The sequence below is a fragment of the Oryctolagus cuniculus genome, chromosome 12, assembly GCF_964237555.1.
Source record: "Oryctolagus cuniculus chromosome 12, mOryCun1.1, whole genome shotgun sequence".
In the NCBI taxonomy this organism is placed as follows: domain Eukaryota; kingdom Metazoa; phylum Chordata; class Mammalia; order Lagomorpha; family Leporidae; genus Oryctolagus; species Oryctolagus cuniculus.
The window spans coordinates 55,019,893-55,040,729 of record NC_091443.1 but is presented as its reverse complement, the minus strand read 5'-3'; the positions used below and the strand labels follow the sequence as shown (position 1 = coordinate 55,040,729).

At 37.7% G+C, this 20,837-nt stretch overlaps 2 protein-coding genes across 7 annotated transcripts in view; one reads left to right on the top strand and one right to left on the bottom strand.

Annotated features, from left to right (window-relative positions):
- LOC100342568 (olfactory receptor 4K13) overlaps positions 1 to 20,837 on the top strand; it is a 99,711-nt gene that overhangs the window by 14,232 nt on the left and 64,642 nt on the right. The gene's annotated exons all lie outside the window — the stretch shown is intronic.
- Positions 9,534 to 10,460, bottom strand: LOC100347172 (olfactory receptor 4N5-like). Its single transcript, XM_070054849.1, has one exon. The coding sequence runs from the start codon at positions 10,458 to 10,460 to the stop codon at positions 9,534 to 9,536; it is 927 nt and encodes a 308-aa protein (XP_069910950.1).

The window sequence follows — 20,837 nt, the reverse complement described above, 5'->3', positions numbered from 1 at the left end:
TTTAATGTTGACTTTGTATCCTGCACGTTTAAGCAGTTTTTTATTAGTTTCATAGTTTGTGGAGAATCTTTAAGATTCAGCATAAAATTATTCCTGTGTATAAACTGTTGAGAGGGAATGGCTTAAAGTCTAAATGAACTTAATTATTATCCTATAACCTCACAGGAAGTGTTTAGATGTCACATTGTCATTGGTTCTATTTCATTGAAAGAAATTATTAATGACTGACAGAACTGTATTTGGGTGAAATGTGCATTTTTCCATTCAGTCATATTTTGCAGCTATTGTCTATATCTCACTAATCTAGGGTCTTTTTGGTTTTCACTTGGTAAATTTCTGATTCAGTGAAGTACTTAGCCTTTTTACTACTATTTAAATTTAAAATATGTTATCTGAAAAACTAAGAGAAAAATGACAGATGGAAAGAAAGGTAGTAGGAAGGAGGGTGGAGGGAAGGAGGAAGGGGATATCATTATGTTGTTAGATTTGTGTCTACAAATCATATTGAATCTGTTAAAATTAATTAAAACTAAAGATAAAAATGTAATGATAGAAAAACAAACAACTCAATAAAAATGGGAAACATTTGAATAGAAAAAAAGATTAGCTATCAGATATGGATATATATATATATATATATGCCCTGTGTTCTTTTTGTCTGATTTGTTTGTCTCCATTTTTTCCATTCTAATTGTTCTGGTACAAAATTCCATTAGTAATTGGTGAGAGTGAGCATGTTTGGTTTATTATTGATCTTAGAGGAAAACAATTCAACCAGTAAAATGGTTACTATTACGTTAGTCACAGGCCTGTCATACATGGTCTTTATTGTGTTGACATAACATCCCATCTATACTTGACTTGTGGAGAATATTTATGTGAAAGAATGTTGAGTTTTGTCAAATATATTTTCCATATCTATTGAGATGATCATATAGTTTTGTCCTCTATTTGGTTAATGTGATATATCAATCACATTTATTGATTTGCATATGTTGAATCATCTTGCATAACTGGGATTAATTCCATTTTATTATGGGCATATTCACTTTAATGTACTGTTGAATCCTGCTAGTACTTTGTGAGGAATTTTGCATCCATGTTCATCAGAGATACTAATTTTATTTTATGGCTCTTATTGGGCTTTGGTATCAGGATAATGCTGTCTTCATAAAATAAGTTTTGAAGTAGTCCTTTCTCTTAAATTTTTTGGAAACATTTGAGGATTTGTAGTAACTCTTGTTTTAATGTTTGGTAGAATTCAGGAGTGAAGTCATCAGGTCCTGGACTTTGTTACTGATTCAGCCTCCTTATCTGTTTCTGGCCTGCATATATTTTCTATTTCTTCATGAATCTGTGGTGATAAGTTATATATGTCTAGAAATTTATCTACTTCTTCCATAACATTATGCAATGTTATGGTGAATAATTTTTCATAATAGACTCTCATCCTTTCTACTTCTATAGGTATCACATGTAATGCTTCCTCTCTCTTGCTCTTTTTTTATTATATTGAAATATTTGTCAATTTCCAAAAAAGTCTGTCTTTTCTAAAGCTAACTTTTAGTTTTATTGTATTCTAGTTTCCAGTTTATTAATTTCTGTTCTTTATTATTTCCTTCTTCTTACTAACTTTGCACTTAGTGTGTTATTCTTAAAGAATTCATCAAGATGTATTTTAGATCTTTGTTTTTCAATGTAGGTATTGCTGTAATCTTTTGTCTTAGAACTATTTCTGCCATGTATCATACATGTTGTTTTGGGCTTTCAAAGCTATGTGTCTCAAGAAATATATTTTCTGTTGTTATTTTTTAATCCATTGGCTGTTTGGGAGCTTGGTTTTTAATTTCTAAATATTTGTGAATTTTCCAGTGTTTTCTATTGATTTATACTTTATTACATTATGTTCATAAAAGATACTTCATGTGATTTTTGTCAATCTGTAAAGATGTGTGTTGTAGCCTAATGTAAAAACAATGCTGGAGAATTTTAAAAGTGTTCTTGAGAAGAATGTGCATTTTCTTGCGATGAGTAGAATGTTCTGTGCGTCTGTAGGGTCCAGTTCATCTTAAATTTCTATATGGATGATCTGATATGACTGTCTCCATTATTATTAAATTATAATCCATATTTTCCTTTAGATTTATTAATATTTCCTTATGTATTTAGGTACTGCAATGCTGAATGCATATATATTTACAATTTTTATATTTTCTTATTGTTTATCATTATATAATGACTATACTTTTTATATAAGGGGAACAAATTTCATATATACAGTTTTCAGGGCATTATGATACTTCCCACGTTAGCCCTCTTGCTCCCACACTCCCTTCTCCTTCCTTTCTTATTTTTCTTTTAATTTTACAATGACGTACTTTCAACTTACTTTGTAATCACAACTTAATCTTCCACAAAATAAGGAATTCAACAAGCAGTAAGTAGAAAAACAACTGTACCTTAAAAGTATAGACAAGGGCTATAAATAATAATCAAATCCCCATGTACAATGACTGTACTTTTAATCATTATTTTGGAGTATAGTCTTTCTACTTCTAAAAACATAGTTTACTGTAAGTGTGCAATGTTATGCCAGCAACAACTTCATACATCTTGTGTTCAGTACATCTTTTGATTACATAATTTTTTCTTGTACTTAATTTATTTTGTCCATCGTGGTCCTTAAGAATGCAAAATTCACAGCTAAATTGCTACCAAGAGACCATGTCAAGTGGCTGAACGGGGAACAAAATTTAAGTTGATTTGACTATGAAGGTGGAAAATCAGTGATGGTTATTCCTTGCCTGTGAGTCATGTCTCATTCTACCAGAGCTAAATCTTGAAATACAAGAACAGTGTGACAGAAACTACCAATGCGTCAGCTTCATTGAAGGCAATAAGACTGACCAATATTACAGAAAAGCCTACTTGTGTCAGATATGGAGAACTTCTGACATCAATTGAAGACCTGACACAGAAACAAATCCCTCTTGGCTCCATGACAACCACAGCCAGTGTGAAAACGTTCTTTGTAATGTTGCGAGGAAATCCTTGATCTGAGTATGTTGTTAAAAATACTGCAAGCTTTGAGTGGTTTAAACGATTCAAGAATTGTTATTCATGACATAATATAAAAGTGAGTATTGCATCTATAAATGCTGATGTGAAGGCAGAGAAAGAAATGTTGGAGACTTTAGATAAGCTGATTGTTAAGGAAAATTACTTATAGCAGATTTTTTTTTTGACTAATTAATCAGAAATTTTTATTCCCAAGCTCTTCAAACATTAAAGCACAAAGCATCCTAAAAGTGTCCCATGTTAACTCAAAGGCACATCATCAGAGTAGAACATTTGTGACGTGAAGAATTATTTTAGGTATTAATATTTTTACATTACTTTGTTTTTAATCATGTGCAACGCTCTGTGTGTAGGTCACATTTTAAACATTTTTTAAAGGCATTCTTTAAAAGTACAGCTACAACTACAAAGTAAGTGAACTTAACAAGACAAAGATCAAATCTTCTTCATACACAGAATGGGGCAACCTAATACCCAAGATAACGTTAACCTTGCCAAACAAGTTTTCTATGAAACATCTCCCACGTTTAGTGTTATAAGTGAAACAATTTTCTCCTTTAGAAAAATCAAGACATCATTTGATTAGTAAAACCTACTCTGCCCCCGAATTTTATCCTTTCTTATCTTTACTTAGTGGCTGTAAATTCATGAGAAAAAAATTTTATTATGGTATCAAAATCTTACAAATACTCATTTTTTAATAAACAAAAATGTTTTTCTCCCTAAAATGTAAATATTCAGTACATACAACACATTCCAGGTTTAGAAACACCACTCATTCACTCGCGGAAGGTGTGTGACTTGGTGTATTTGGTGGTAAGGGTTTTGTCTGTCTTACTATAAAGCACTTCACCATGCCAATCAGGCCATTGTCACTGGGCTCCTTTATCTGAGTAGAAACTCATTCCTTTCTGTGGGACTTTGGAGATGGGCCCAGGCCACAGGGAAGGTCTGAAACGTCTACAAGTCATTCGGCTGCAGGAAATGTCTTCTAGAGACTTGGAGGCAGTCATTCTTCACTTTGTGCTCGAAGGCATTGCTCGGAGAACTTCTTCCCGGTGCTCAGAGCAAAGCACACGAGCGGGGCTCCCGGAAGGGGTTGCTTCCGGCTGGCACGCCCACCAGCAGCGCGTCCTTGCACGCGTTCTGCATGCAGTACTGCTGGAGTTCGGCGGCCGCCTGGGAGACCTTGATCCTCTCCACGCCGGCCTCGAGCTTGAGCTGCTCCACCCTTATAGCAGATTTAACACACGAATCCTCCTTATTCTGGAAACATGTATGAAAAGAATGTCAGCCATTAGGAGTTCAAACCAATTCCAGGAATCAAAACTTTTAAAGGACAAAAAAGCAGCCTGGCTTGGGGGCAATACTGCTGTCTACAAATTGAAGCACTTTGTGATATGGCACGGTGATATGGCTTAACCTTTAAGCTTATCCATTAGAGCACATTACTAGCATACAGCAACATCGACAATCCACAGAGGAGTCAGCTCCTCTCCTGAGATGTCCTCCTGAATTTTTATCTTTACAAAACAGAGATTTGGAGTATAACATAACTTTAAGATGTTCTATGTTGCCGATGCTCCTGCCGATGCTCCTTTTATTGGTAATCTTCATCCCAGTATCAAAGTGGTGTTCTCTGCTCCAGTGCTACACATGACAGCTCCATACATGTTACTGCTGTTGACCCTACCAATTAATAAAGGAGTTTAAATCATTTTTAAGTCCAACTACCTGAAGATCTTTGCCCAGGCTTGCTGCTACTGAAGAAGACATTTATTATAATTATCCATGACTTCATCAGAACTTTTACTGGGCTCAAAGTGACAATACCAAGGACTGAAAGAATGAATGACATCTTGAAGAAGACACTCAAGAGGTTTGTTGGTGACTTCAAATAATTTGTCAATGAGCAGGGTGCACGTTTGATGCATCAAATAAGATCTCACTAGGGATGAGTAGAGTCCATAACAGAGTGCCTAAGTTCAAGTTCTGGCTCTGCTTCCAGTTCTAGCCTCCTGCTAATACACACCCAGGAGGCAGCAGGTGATGGTTCTCTTCTGAGAGATCTGGACTGAATTTCCAGCTCCTGGCTTAGACCTGGTCCAGCCCCAGCTGTTGTGAGAATTTGCGGAGTGAGCCGGTATGTGGGAGCTCTTGCTGTGTCTCTAGAACTGGAGCAGTTAGGAATTGCTGAAGGAAAGGTGAGAGAAAGGAAGAGAAGAAAAAACAGCCATCAAGAAATTCACCATGAAGAGTCTATCAGAAGTTTGCAGCTCTCAATAAGCTCCTTAAAATGTTTGAACACATGCAGCCCACCACAAGAATAAGAAGTCAGAGTGGCACCTTGGTCCACCTCGGCTGAGAATATACACCGTGTACCTAAAAATGTTTTCACTGCCCATTGAGTATCTTCAAGATACACAACTGAGATATTATACTATTTTTCAGCCAACTATTCAAACAAGATATTATACTATTTTTGTGCAAATTCAAGGTAGTCTTGCTTACATATACTAATTTAACAATTTACTTTTTCTTTATTCTTTCATTTATTTTAATGTTTTCTTCCAAGATTACTTTCTTTTATCTAAAGTACTGCTATTAATATTTATTTACTATTTATTTATAAATACTTATTTGGTCTGTAGACTCTCAGAGGACAGATTTTCCAATTTGTTTTTCTGCAGATGCCTTTAACTTTCATTTAAGGAATTCTTAACCATGCCCAATTTTGTGCTGATTTCATCTTTTTTCAGCAATTGAAAAACCGCAATCCATTGGCCTCTGGCTTCTGTGTTTGTGCTGTGGAAAAAGTTGTTAGTCTTACTATTGTTCCATTTAAATCAAAGTGTTTCCTATTGCAGATACCTCTATGATTACACTGATATCTTTAAGTTTATTTATCTTGCATTCAAGTATTTGGGTATTCTTTTCGATGAAATGTTATTTTTTCTCATCATTTCTCAGGTTAATGTGATATTAATATAAAGAGAACAGATTCAGTGTAGTTCTAAATACAATTCTGAGGATATAATGATACTTCTTTCTTTTGCTCTTTTTTCCTTTCTTCTTTCTTTTAGATGACATATTTTTAATTTACATTATAGTCAAAAGTTAATAATCCACTAAATAGAATTCAAGAAGTAAAAAATAAAAAGGCCATAAGTCAGTGAGACTGTAGGCCACAGCTATAAAAGGTAAGTTGCAGATTACAAAATAAACATACAAAAAAGTAGCTTTTTTATATGCTGTTGATGAACCCACCAAAAGACAAATTGAGAAATAAATCCTATTCACCATAACCACAGAACAATCATATATTTAGTAATGAATTGAACCAAAGAAGAGAAAGATCTCTACAGTAAAATTTATAAAACATTGATGAAAGAAATTAAGAGCACAAAACAATGGAAAGATATTCCTTGCTCATGGATTGGAAGAATTAATCTGATTAAAATGTCAATTTTGCCTAAAGCAATCTACAGCTTCCGTGCAGTCCCTATAAAATACCAATGATATTGTTTACAGAATTTGAAAAAACAATCCTAAAATCATATGAAATCACAAATGATCCGGAGTAGCCAATGTGTTCTTGAATTAAAAATAAAACTGGAGGCATCATAATACCTGACTTTAAAGCATACTAAAAACCTATAGTAATTGAAACAGCATGGTATTATCATAAAAACCAACACATAGTTCAATGAAACAGAATAGAAAGCCCAAAAATTAATTCATGTACATACAGACAATTTCTGACAAAAGTGCCCAGACTACACATTGGAGAAGGGATACTCTGTTCAATAAATGGTGCTGGCAAAACTGGTTGTTATATGTGGTAGAATGAAATTAGATTCCTGCCTCTCTCCATATACAAAAATCAACTCAAGATGAATCAAAGACTTAAATTGAAGACATAAGAATATGAAGTTGCTGTAAGCAAATCAATGGATTTTTTCCTTAAAATCTTTATTTTGCTTATGGTTCACAGAGGTTTTGTATGGGTAGGTTGATGTCTTTTTTTAGTTTGTAATTCTTGGTGATTCTTCAATTTTGCATCTTTCCCATTCTCTCTCTTAGACTTCAATTACACATAGAAAAGACATTTTAATTTTATCTGTCTCTAATATGTTTTTCTGTATTTTCCATTGTTTTCCTATTGCATTTCGATTGGACACTGATGTTTTCTATTAACTTTCAGTTCCCTTGTCTTTTAAAATACTTTTTTTTGCTTAACATACATTTTCTTATGCTGTTACATAATAATCATTGTTTTTGTGATGCTATTGTTATTTTCTTTTATAATTCTGGAGAGTCTCTGGATATATTATATTATTATTTTCTTATATTTTAATAATATGTTTATATCTTCAAGTGATTCCAGTGATATTTTTAAAATATGGCTACAGTTTATTAATAATTATGTATTATAAAGACTCCAGTTCAGTTTATTTATCTCAAAACAAGGTTCACCCATAAATCAATGTCAAGGTTCACCCATAAATCAATCAAGGTTCACTTTAAATCAATGTCATGAGCCTTATTCCCTTAATCCAGTGCTCTTCAAGACTAGGTTGAATTGCCCACCCAGTGCATTTTTTAACATGTGTAGACATTTTGATTATCACACAGTTGAGGAGATATTACTGTCACATACTAAGTAGAGGTAAGAAATGTGGCTGAACAATCTATGGTGTACAGCTCAGCCCATCATAATATTTTATTAGGCCCAAAGTGTCAATAGAGGCAATTTTTACAAACTTGCCTTAATCTTTTTTTTTTTTTTTTTTGACAGGCAGAGTGGACAGTGAGAGAGAGAGACAGAGAGAAAGGTCTTCCTTTGCCGTTGGTTCACCCTCCAATGGCCGCCACAGCCGGCGCACTGCAGCCGCCACACCACGCTGATCCGATGGCAGGAGCCAGATACTTCTGGTCTCCCATGGGGTGCAGGGCCCAAGCACTTGGGCCATCCTCCACTGCACTTCCCTGGCCACAGCAGAGAGCTGACCTGGAAGAGGGGCAACTGGGACAGAATCCGGTGCCCCAACCGGGACTAGAACCCGGTGTGCTGGCGCTGCAAGGCAGAGGATTAGCCTAGTGAGCGGCAGCGCTGGACGCCTTAATCTTAATATAAGAGATTCAGTTGAGTTGAAGTTGACATGAAATTTTCTTAAGACTCAGTCTGTCTCTTGCTCATCCATTTACCTCCAGGATTAAAATTAGACCTTGCTGTATTACTCTAACTTCAGATTCATTTATATAACATATGAATTTAGAAATGAGGGAAATATCCAGGGGCACCACTGAATGTATAGGTTCTGATTCATGTGATGATGTCCAGTAATTCTTGAGAAGCTCTAGAGAAGTGCTGTGGTCTGAAAAATGACCTCTGTATCCCTAAAGCCATAATGGCTGTAACAATAGTAAGTCCTTAGTAGACCAATCTGTTGATAATCACTTGAGACTTATCACCAGATGGCAAGGTCAAAGCTTGATTTTATACTTTTTTTAGATTATTTTAGGAAAATTTGGTGCCTTATGTTAACCCAACTAATCGTAAACCATCACAGTGATTTTGTTATCTGCAGCTAAATGTTGACTATCATAAAAAATAGTCAGAATTAAGGTTGAAATCATTTGTGAGTGAACTCAAATGCCTAAGGCAAATAATAATCATCAGAAAAAAAATAAACTCTCAAATTTTAGGAAAAATAATTGGGTCTTTAAGTGCCCTTACAAATACTTAACAGCATGGTATTTCAACTTAATGATATTTTACTACTCATAATCTTTTATCCAGAATCTTGTGATTCTTCCCTTAAGTAGGACAGATTATGTATTACATTTAAATGGTCCTCTGTTCAAAATTTGAATAAATTGAGCTTTTTTAATTGCATAAAATACAAGATTTTCGCCTTTCCAACGTCTCCAACTTAATTCCTGACACCTTGACACTCATTAGCTCTACCAAAGATACTCTGTCCTTCCTTATGATCCCCAGATGTATCAAGATTGCAAGAGCTCTGGTCTTTGCACTAGTTATCACTCCTTGCTTGAGATTTTCCCACAAATAATTGCATAAAGTTTTCTTCCAATCATATTGTTGTCAACTAAACATTAATCAAAGACATTGATGGATGACCAAGATAAAAATAACCACTTCCCAAGCAATCTCTAGCATAATATTATTCTTGACTGGCTTCAGAATACTATTTCATTATGATATGAGTTTTTAAAATTTAATATTTAACTTTCTTATAACCACTTGCAAATAATCCTAGGTAACCTGGAATCTTATGCATCTCATTTATATGCTTAGAATAGTGCATGAAAATTGGAAGAACTTAAAAATATTTTTTGTTAAATAACTGCATGATTCAGTGCATGAATGGATAATTTACTTAATTCCAACTGTACTTTCTAGTGCTTACATTTCTCATCCTGCAATTCATTCATAGAACTATGTGCTGATTTATCAACTTCTTCATGGAAGCTTTCACTTCCCTGTTGCGAAGTGTATAAATCACAGGATTCATCAAAGGAAAGATGACTGTGTGGAAGAGAGACACCACTTTGTCAGCTGGGAAAGCCTGGAAGGGGCGAGTGTAGATAAAGATGGCTGGTCCAAACATGAGAAACACGATGATGATATGTGTGGTACAGGTGGAGATAGCCTTGTTTTTTCGTTCAGAGGAGTGTCCTTTAACATGACATAGGATGACCATATAGGATATTAAAAGTCCTAGGAAGCATAGGAGAGTGAGAAGGCCACTGTTGGAGACCATCAGTAGCTCCACCACAAAGGTATCCGTGCAGGCCAGCTTGATGACCTGAGGTACATCACAGAAGAAGTTATCCAGCTGGTTTGGGCCACAGAAAGGTAAGTTCAGGATGAGGGCAACTTGTACAATCGAATGGGCAAAGCCCCCAATCCACAGGGCCAACAATAATGCATAGCAAACTCTAGGCTTCATCACAGTTGAATAGTGTAAAGGCCGACATATGGCAATGTAGCGGTCAAAGGCCATCACAACAAGAAGAAACATCTCTCCTACTCCAAGGAAGTGCAAGAAGAAAAGTTGAGTTATGCAACATCTGTAGGAGATGACCTTCTTCTCAGAGAAGAAGTCCACCAGCATCCTGGGAGCCACAATGAAGGAGTAGGAGGCGTCCAGGAAGGCCAGGTTGCCCAGGAAGAAGTAGAGGGGGGCTGAGAGCCCGGGGTCTGATCTGATGGTGAGAATGATGAGGAAATTTCCAGGGAGGATGATGAGGTAGAAAATTAAGACTAACACAAAGACCAGGAGTTGAGCAGTGTGAGATTGGGTCAGACCAAGGAGGATGAACTCTGTCACCATTGTGCTGTTCTCTGTCTCCATCTTTTTCAATCTGAATAATAACAAAAAACAAAGTGTGAACTGTTGTAAGTACCTTTTCATCTGTTCCTTAGCTGCACTGCTGATATGAACAGTATCAATATGAACAATATCATTTAAGGAGCCTACAATGTGCTTCTGACACCTCTTGCACTACATTACTGCTGCATGGAGTGATCTCAGAAATGAAGTCAAGGCTAAAATGTGTCCTGCTCTGGGAGCACGTAGACATTATAACAATCTCTGTGGTTCTTGTATTATTTCACCATACCCCTGCCCCCACCATGAGGTCACAATGCACAGAGCCATTGGCCAACGAACTCTGCACATCTTCCTCCTGCCAGTACACAAGCCAGACTGCTACCGTTCCCCACCCAAGCAGCACGCACAGGTGCAACTGACCAGCTGTGTATGCCTCCTCTTGGCCTTGGAACCAGACCACTGCACCTCCTTCTGGCTTATATCAAGTATCGTTGCTGATCACAATGGGAGAAACTAGAAGTAAATAACAGGAGAAACAGGGCATTTGATAAAATTCAGCGTATCATGACAAAACACTCAACAAATGAGGTATAGAAGGAACTAATCTGAATTCATAAAGACCATCTAAAAAAATCCATAATTAGTGCCAAGCAGGAGGAGGAAAAGCTAATGTATTGTTATCTGATATCTGGAACAAAAGAAGGATGCTCACTTTCACCACTTTCATTCAACTAAATACTAGAAATCCTTGTCAGAGAATTTTGGCTGATCTTATATACAGAAAACACTGCAGACTCCACCCATAATAATGGTTGAAACTAATAATTAAATTCAGCTAAGTTTTCATGGTACAAAATCAATAATAAAACTCAGAAGTGTTTCCATGCAATAATAGTATATTGTCTTAAAATGATATTAAGAAAGCAATTTTATTTAAAATAACACCAAAAATAAATTAGAAATAAATGTTATCAAGGAGGTGAAAAGTATCTTCAAAAAATTAAGAAAAAGAAGTTGAAGAGGTCACAAATAAATCAAAAGATATTCCATAGTCATGAATTAGAGCAATTAGCATTCAAAGCAATTTCCTATCTAAGTACCAGTTACATTCTTTACATCAATTTAAAAAAGATAATCACAAAATTGATATAGAACTACAAAAGGGGCTCTCATTGTGGCATAACAGGTTAAGCCGCCACTTGCATACCAGCATCTTATATGGGCACTGGTTCAAGTCCCAGCTGCTCCACTTCCAATCCAGTTCCTTGGGAAAGCAGCAGAAGATGCCCCAAGTCCTTGAGCCCCTGCACACACATGGGAAACACAGATGATACTCCTGGTTCCTGGCTTTGGCCTGGCCTAATGCTTGCTGCCGTGGACATTTAGGGAGTGAACCAACGGATGGAAGACTCTCTCTCTCTCTCTCTCTCTCTCTCTGCCTCTGCCTCTACCTCTGCCTTTCTGTAACTCTGACTTTTCAAGCAAATAAATAAATCTTTTTAAAAAAGTAAAATGGTCGTAGTTCAGCAGGACTATAGTAAGGGCTATAAACAATAAAAAATGAAAAATATTCAACTTTAGTCATACACAGTAAATTTAAAAATAGTCTTAGATCATTGAAACTTTATAATGGTCAAGTGATATCCTTTTCACAAATATTTTCACATAATAGAAAACTTCAGAATATATCAATTAGTTTGATTATTCAAGTAATAAAGCATAGACAAAATGGAATTAACAATATAGAATTTAAGACATAAAAAAATAAAGTGACTGGTTATGTTTTTTATACTTACAATGAATTTTCTTTAATCACACTAGCAAGTGGCAAGAAAAAAATAAAACAGGTATGTATTTTTTTCAGTTTAGGCTGAATAGATCTTTGTAAAGTAGTGTCTCATAAATTGATACTGTTTTATTTAGGCTCTTAAATAATTAATCATGGTAATGTTTATCTCAACATTTCAACTTTACAGGTTTTACTCTTATTTAAGTAAAAATAATTCTATTCATGTTGGAGAAATTCAGAATTAAGGCCAAGTCTATATAGTGGTCTCCAAATAGCATGTGTTAAACCTAGAGTGAGCACAAGATAATCCCTATGGTTTTATAAAAATAGTGGAATTTCATATATTATATAGGCTATGCTTTAAAATAATTTAATATTTGAATTATATTTTAATTTTTAGTATAATTATACAAATATATTTTACAAATAAAACTAATGTTTGCCACTTGTGCACATTTGACTTTTGGGATGAACAATTTCAATATTAAATTTTCAAAGTGCTATGAATACAGAGGAATGCAATTAGTTAGTAAAAATGAATGAAGAACTTATACCTGCTACAAGAGATGAATCCAAACACATTATGCTTAGTGAAGTAATCAAATCACAGAAGACCACAAGTTGTGGATGGAATTTGTGAAAAATTTGTAGAAATGAAAAATCTACAGAGACAGAAAGTGGAGCAGTATTCACTTTATGCTCAAAGTAGGAAAAGCTGTAACTGTTGGAGTGTGTTTCCTTTCAGGCAGGGATGGGGGACATTAGGCCCCAGCTCTAGGAAGCCCACAAAGGTATTTGTTCTGGTCCTGCCAAAGCAATTACATGCAGAACTCTACATTCAATAAATCTACAGCAGACTGATTTTTAGGTTGATAATTTTGCATGGCCTGTAAATGATGTTATAAATATCCAAGTGACCCTTGGCTGAAAAAAAAAAAATTCTTCTCTCCTGCATGGTGTGGTGAAAATGTTCTATAATTATATCATGTAAATCCTTACACAGCTCTATAAATATACCTAAAACCATTGTATTGCCACTAGATACAGTGAATTTTAAGTGTATATTATACCTTTATAGGGCTAAGGAATTGGTGACTGGAGCAGGAAAAATTACCAGTGAAACTGGACAGGAATCAGTAGTGCCATGTGTGTGTAAATAGGACCCAGGAAGAAAGAAAAGAAGAGAAGAATGAGGAAAAATCAGATTGAAATGTCCTTAAAGAGAATCTGTGAAGAATTTAGGCATTTACGGCATACTCACCTGGAAGCATCCAGACATTTGTTTGATGTGTTTGGTAGCATTTGTAGCTAGCCAAATGTTATGGAGCAAATACTGGCCACATAGGATATACTAACACACAGAGGTGGTATCACACATGAATAAGCATAAAATGATAAACTGAAATAGGAGAAAAAAATCTTCGCTGCCCTTAAAGTTACCCTAGGAGCTCTCTTCCCTCTGTCCAGTCATTTGCTACCGGTCTCCACATTCATGGGTCACTCTGCCTACAGATTTGCTCATACCAAAGTCAGAAGCTCTCTCTCCCACTGTCACATTTTTGTGTTCCTGGGGCTCACCTGCTATTAACTAACTGCCTCACACGTCTGTAGGGCGACAATTCCGAGACAGCACTTGAGTCACACTCACAGTGTTTCTTTGCCTTTTTTTCTGTCACCCACCATTACCTGCGATAGAACTCCATTTCCTGTCTGAAGTCCACCTTCCTTTCTCCCACTCTCATTTACGTACCTTCTGTCCAGTGAGTCTCAAATGGTGCTCATCACAGGGATTGAAGACTGATGCGCATCAGATGGACATTCCTATGCAAAAATGAGTCCTGTAAAATAATAATAATAATAAAAAACCCAAATGGTGGCTCTCACAGGGACGAGTTTTTTTTTTTTTTTTTTTTTTTGTCTCATCAGATAAGACACAGTATTGTCAGCGTAGGCCAAGATGGAGACCTGAGTGCTTCTCACCCTCTCCAACTTCTTTACTACTTCAAGTGATGCAAAATTCACATGGCACTGAAGACGCAGAGTTCCAGAGGGCGTCCACACCCCACACTGAAGACGCCGAGTTCAAGGGGGCATCCACACCCCACATCGAGGGCGCAGAGTTCCAGAGGGCGCCCACACCCCACACTGAGGGCCCAGAGTTCTAGAGAGCACCCACATCTCCATCCTCTTCCTCGGGCTGCAGAGATGCTCACGGAGCTTCAGGCAACCCTGCGCATGCCTGGAGTCCAGGCTGGCCATCAGAGGAGTTCCTGGGCCAGTGTTTGATCCACTCACCACCTAGCAGCTCACTCCCTCGTCCTTTTCCACTCCTTTCCCCTTCTTTCTTATTCTCATATTTCTCCATTCTCTTCTAATTCTATCGCAGACATTCATTTTCTTACTTTTTACTTAACTTAAAATCTAGTTACAGTGCTTTCTCTTTTTATGAGCAAAAAAGGGATATTTATTGGTTCATATAATGGAATAGTACAGGGGATAAGTTAGCTTCAGGCAAGGCAGGATCCAAGGGCGCGGGTCTCATTCTCTGTCTGGCTCACTCAGTGTGGTCGTGCTGTTGGTCTGAGTTTTCATCCTCCACAGCTAAAGCACCTTGGTGGAGAGTGTCTCCTCTGGGTAATTCTTTCAGTCTGGTGCTGCTTTTCCTACCTTCTTGCTCTCTTAATTCTGACTTTGTAATTTTTTTTTCTCAACCGCCTGAATTATTCTAGATCTAAACATTTTGCAATATGAAGAATGACCAAAATTTTCACCTTTTCAGAGGTCCAATGCCACTCTCGAACAATAGATGTCTTCTCCCATCTGACAAAAGGAAAGCTATCTCATGGTTCCAGGGCTACTCCTTAAATAGAAATGCACATGCTGCTACGTGATTGACTCCGCAGGCTGCTCAGCTAGTGTGTGATGCAATAGAGAACTTGCTCTGGGGTGTTAGAACTACTCTATACCTCTAGGATACTATTAATGGGAACTTTTAAAGTGTCAACCAGAATTAGACAAAAAAATACAAAAAATATTTAGAGGTTTAAATAATTTAAGCATGTGCCAGCTGAAGCCATAAGGGAGTGATGTTAGTATTTTGAATCTGACAATTTTTATTTTTTATTTATTTTATAGGGAGAGTCATAGAGAGTGAGAAAAAGAGAGACAGAGAGAAAGGTCTTCCTTCTGTTGGTTCACTGCCCCTCTTCCAGTCCAGCTCTCTGCTATGGCCCGGGAAAGCAGTAGAAGATGGCCCAAGTGCTTGGGCCCCTGCACCCACATGGGAGACCTGGAAGCAGTTCCTGGCTCCTGGCTTCAGATCGGTGCAGCTCTGGCCGTTGCAGCCAATTGGGGAGGGAACCAACAGAAGGAAGACCTTTCTCTCTGTATCTTCCTCTCACTGTCTGTAATTCTACCTGTCAAATAAATACATAAAATCTTAAAAAAAATCTATGCTACAAATAAATAACTGAGTAGGTGTCATTTTCTTCATGTGAAAGTGTATTTGCAGCATAAATTTCGATAAAGACACAAAGTTAGAGATAAACCTGGAAAAGGGAGAATACAAGAAGTAAACAGAAAGGGACACGGGAAATAACAAAGGAAAAGGTGAAGAGAAGGAGAGACATGATGCAGGAAAGGAATGTGGGAAGAAGGAAGAGGGTGTAAACTTTTTTTAAAATTGTTTTATTTTATACAGTTATGGACTTTCCTGGGATCTTCTCAGTTTTTACCACAATACTCTATCTTTAGTTTAAAATTGGTTAAAATAGTTCACTAGGATTTGTAACTATGTTACAATAATAATGCTGAGAAGTCATTTTCATCTTGAGAAATTTTATAATATGAACAAGAAGGATGTACACTTGTGGCATGTGTGTTGCGTTTGAATAGGTATATCTCAGATTGATGTTAACTAGTGTACTAAGCAAGGAATCCAGTCCTGGTGAACACGCCGCACCAGAAGTCTAGGATTCAAATGACAAGACTGTAGTATGGCTACACCCATGATATTCCTGTTAATTGGAAAAATATCACAAACTTCTTCAGATGTTTTCTCAAATGAAAGAATTGGGAATACATTTCTTTTTTTAGATGCAAATTTTGAGAGCCTGTTATTTATAAGTTTTACTTTGTGGGTCAGAAAATAGGCATTGTAGATATTTGACATACCACTGGAGGAAATATACAAAGAGCCAAGAAAAATAGGCACTAAGATGTCAAAGAAAGAAAGAATATAACCAAGTGTTGGTAGGAGAGTGGGTGTGGGAAGGAGCTGTTATCTGAGAGTAGGTGGTTAGAAAAGTCTGTGAAGGTGACACTCGAGTTGAGGTCTGAATGAATAGGGAGGAACACTGTGGGCAATGCAAAGAGCGAAAACAAAGCCGTGACAGTAGACAGAGCCAGTTCATTGAGAAAGAGAAAGGAGCTCATGATGGTGAGACAGTGGTGGGCAGAAGGAGAAGTACAAGGCACAATCAATGACGTAAGCAGAGGTTGCCCCGGGTATGGCATTTGCTCGTTACTCTCAGCAGGTAATTGTAATGCTGACAACTATATTACAAAGATCACTCCAGATGTTGTGTTTAGAGTAGATTTGAAGAAGACAAGTATAGAAACAAGGAGAACAACTTGGAGATGTTTGCAGTACCAGCACAAAAGATGTTGGGGCCTTACCTTGGAGGAAGGGTAGAGGGAGGTGGTAGCAGAAGGAACACAGAGGACTTGACACATATTCTGATGCCAGAGACATCCAGACTTGCTGATGAGCATGATATCCAAAAAGGGAAATCAAGGGCGATTCCCAGGTAAAGTATTGACAGGTAAAATAATGACAAACAGTAATGAACTTTGAGGATTAATGATGACTGAGGCAAAACCCTTACCATTGAAACAAACTGCTGTTTTAAACATAAATTTAACTTTTCATATATGTAATATATTTGCATAATTAAGCTTTTTAAAGATTTTTTTATTTATTTGAGAGGGAGAGTTACAGAGAGAGAGAGAGAGAGATCTTCCATCTGCTGATTCACTGGCTGCAATGGCCAGAACTGGACCAATCCGAAGCCTGGATCCAGGAGCTCCTTCCAGGTCTCCCATGTGGGTGCAGGGGCCCAAGCACTTTGGCCATCGTCCTTTGCTTTCCCTGCCACAGCAGAGAGCTGGATCAGGAAAGGAGCAGCTGGGACTTGAACCAGTGCCCATATGGGATGCTAGCACCACTGTGTTGGCTTTAATGTCTACGCCATAGCGCCAGCCCCATAATTAAGCTTTTTTGTTAAGTAGAACAGCTTATACCATGAGAAAGCTTCACATCCCAGTACCCCATCCTCAGCCCATGCTATCATAGGGGAAACTACAAATTTTTGTAAATTTTCAAATTGTAAATATATTTGTAAATTTTATATGAGCTCTTCTTTTTCTCTGCTTTTTACACACATTTTAAGATAGCATGCCCAATATTCTGCATGTAAGTACTTGAGAACTGGTCAAGAGTTTTCCATGGCGATTGTCACATTTTACATAGCTGCTATCAACATATGAGAGAAACAGTTGTGAGACTTTTTCTTCCACCTCCTGGTTGTTGCTTGGTCTCAAAGCCAGTGCTATATATAGGTTTATGTTACATCAGCATCCTAACTCAGGCACCCACCTCCTAAGATCACTCCATAACTTAGCCTAAGACAGTAGTAGTCTGTTCATGATTCTGGAGTGTCTGTTATTTCATCAAGGTCAACAAGGCACAAACGATACGAGACTGCCTCAATCAAATGGTTTTCAGAAGAACATGTGTCAACAATTCTTAATGCCTACCATGCGAACTTCCAGAATACCATTCCTACCACATTCTCCTAACCAAAGTAATAACAAAACTAGCTAAAATCCAAAGGAGAGGAGAAGCAGAATCTACCTTTGAATATGGGATGCAATTTCAAGCAAGCATTCATGCAGAGAAGGGAAAAATTTATGGCACAAAATTTCTGTTGAATTCTGTTGGCCAAATTAGATCAGTAAATCAGCCCAAGTACAAGGATTGTGGATGAGAATAGTATCAAAGAAACATAGGTATTTAAAAAAAATTAACAGTTAGATATAGTTAGTTTATATATTATATATTTATTTTCCCCTAAGATATTCCTTAGAATGGATAGACAATGAGTTAGTCCAGATTTCAAAATTATGAACCTGTAGTTTTCTAACTTGAATGGCCATTTTCCCATCATAGAAATCTTTTTTTTTTTTATACTTTGAATTTTTTTTTAATTTTTTGACAGGCAGAGTGGACAGGGAGAGAGAGAGACAGAGAGAAAGGTCTTCCTTTGCCGTTGGTTCACCCTCCAATGGCCGCTGCGGCCGGCGCGCTGCAGCCGGCGCACCGCACTGATCCGATGGCAGGAGCCAGGTACTTCTCCTGGTCTCCCATGGGGTGCAGGGCCCAAGCACTTGGGCCATCCTCCATTGCACTCCCAGGCCACAGCAGAGAGCTGGCCTGGAAGAGGGGCAACCAGGACAGAATCCGGCGCCCCGACCGGGACTAGAACCCGGTGTGCTGGCGCAGCAAGGTGGAGGGATTAGCCTAGTGAGCCGCGGCGCTGGTATTTTCCCATCCATGAAATCTTTTGAATTTTTTTTGCCTGAAAATTTTCTAGACTTTGCTTCAATGCTTGAAGCTCTCAGACTGCGATCTCTTTCCTAGTGATGTTAACCCAGGTTACATATATATATATATATATACACACACACATATATATAAGTTTATATATATATACACATATATATAACTTTTATTTAATTTTTTTGACAGGCAGAGTGGACAGTGAGAGAGAGAGAGAGACACAGAGAGAAAGGTCTTCCTTTTTTTTGCCATTGGTTCACCCTCCAATGGCCGCCGTGGCCGGCGCGCTGCGGCCGGCACACCGTGCTGATCCAATGGCAGGAGCCACGTGCTTCTCCTGGTCTCCCATGCGGGTGCAAGGCCCAAGGACTTGGGCCATCCTCCACTGCCTTCCCGGGCCACAGCAGAGAGCTGGCCTGGAAGAGGGGAACCGGGACAGAATCCGGCGCCCCGACCAGGACTAGATCCCCGTGTGCTGGCGCAGCAAGGCGGAGGATTAGCCTAGTGAGCTGCGGCGCTGGCCAGCTTTTATTTAATGAATATAAATTTCCAAAGTACAGCTTATGGATTACAGTGGCTTCCCCCCCCCATAACTTCCCTCCCACCCACAACCCTCCCATCTCCCAAACCCTCTCCCCTTCCATTCATATTAAGATTCATTTTCTTTTTATTTAATTTCCTTTTATTTATTTATTTATTTTTTTGACAGGCAGAGTGGACAGTAGGAGAGGGAGAGACAGAGAGAAAGGTTTTCCTTTTTGCTGTTGGTTCACCCTCCAATTAGCCTAGTGAGCCGCGGCGTCGGCAAGATTCATTTTGAATTCTCTTTATATACAGAAGATCAGTTTAGCATATATTAAGTAAAGATTTCAACAGTTTGCACCCACACAGAAACACAAAGTGAAAAATACTGTTTGAGTACTAGTTATAGCATTAAATCACAATGTACAGCACATTAAGGACAGAGATCTTACATGGGGAGAAAGTGCACAGTGACTCCTGTTGTTGACTTAACAAATTGACAATCTTGTTTGTGGTGTCAGTACTCACCCTAGGCTCTTGTCATTAGTTGCCAAGGCTATGGAAGCCTTTTGAGTTCGCCAACTCTGATCATATTTAGACAAGGTCATAGTCAAAGTGGAAGTTCTCTCCTCCCTTCGAGAAAGGTACCTCCTTCTTTGATGACCTGTTCTTTCCACTGGGATCTCACTCGCAGAGATCTTTCATTTAGGTCATTTTTTTTTTTTTGCCAAAGTTTCTTGGCTTTCCATGCCTGAAATACTCTCATGAGCTTTTCAGCTGGATCTGAATCCCTTAAGGGCTGATTCTGAGGCCAGGGTGCTGTTTAGGACATCTGCCATTTTACATCTGCCATTCTATGAGAAATGGTGACTTGATCAGCCCTTGCCCTGACTGTTGATGAACAACTTAATACTTTATCCCTTTTAGTATTTTTTGGTTGTTCTACTTAATACTATTGGTTGAATTCTGTAATTAATACACAGTTATTCTTAAGTGTTGAAACTTAACTGAAAAGTGATCCCTGTTAAATATAAGAGTGGGAATAGGAAAGGGAAGAGATGTGCAATTTGGCACATGATCAATCGGACTTGCCCCAAATGGTAGAGTTGGAAACATACCAGGGGATTCCAATTCAATCCCATCAAGGTGGCATGTGCCAATGCCATCTCACTAGTCCAAGTGATCAATTTCTGCTCACAGCTGATCATAATGATAGGACTAAGAACCAAAGGGAGCAGATAAACAAGACTAGTGTCCGCAAATACTAACTGCTAGAATAAAAAAGGGAGAGAACAATCCAACATGGGAAGCAGGATATATATATATATATATATATATATATATATATATATAAAGATTTATTTTGTTTATTTGAAGGACAGAGTTACAGAGAGGTAGAGAAAGAGAGAGAATTCTTCCATCTGCTGGTTCACTCCCCAGATGGCTGCAATGTCTGGAGCTGCACTGA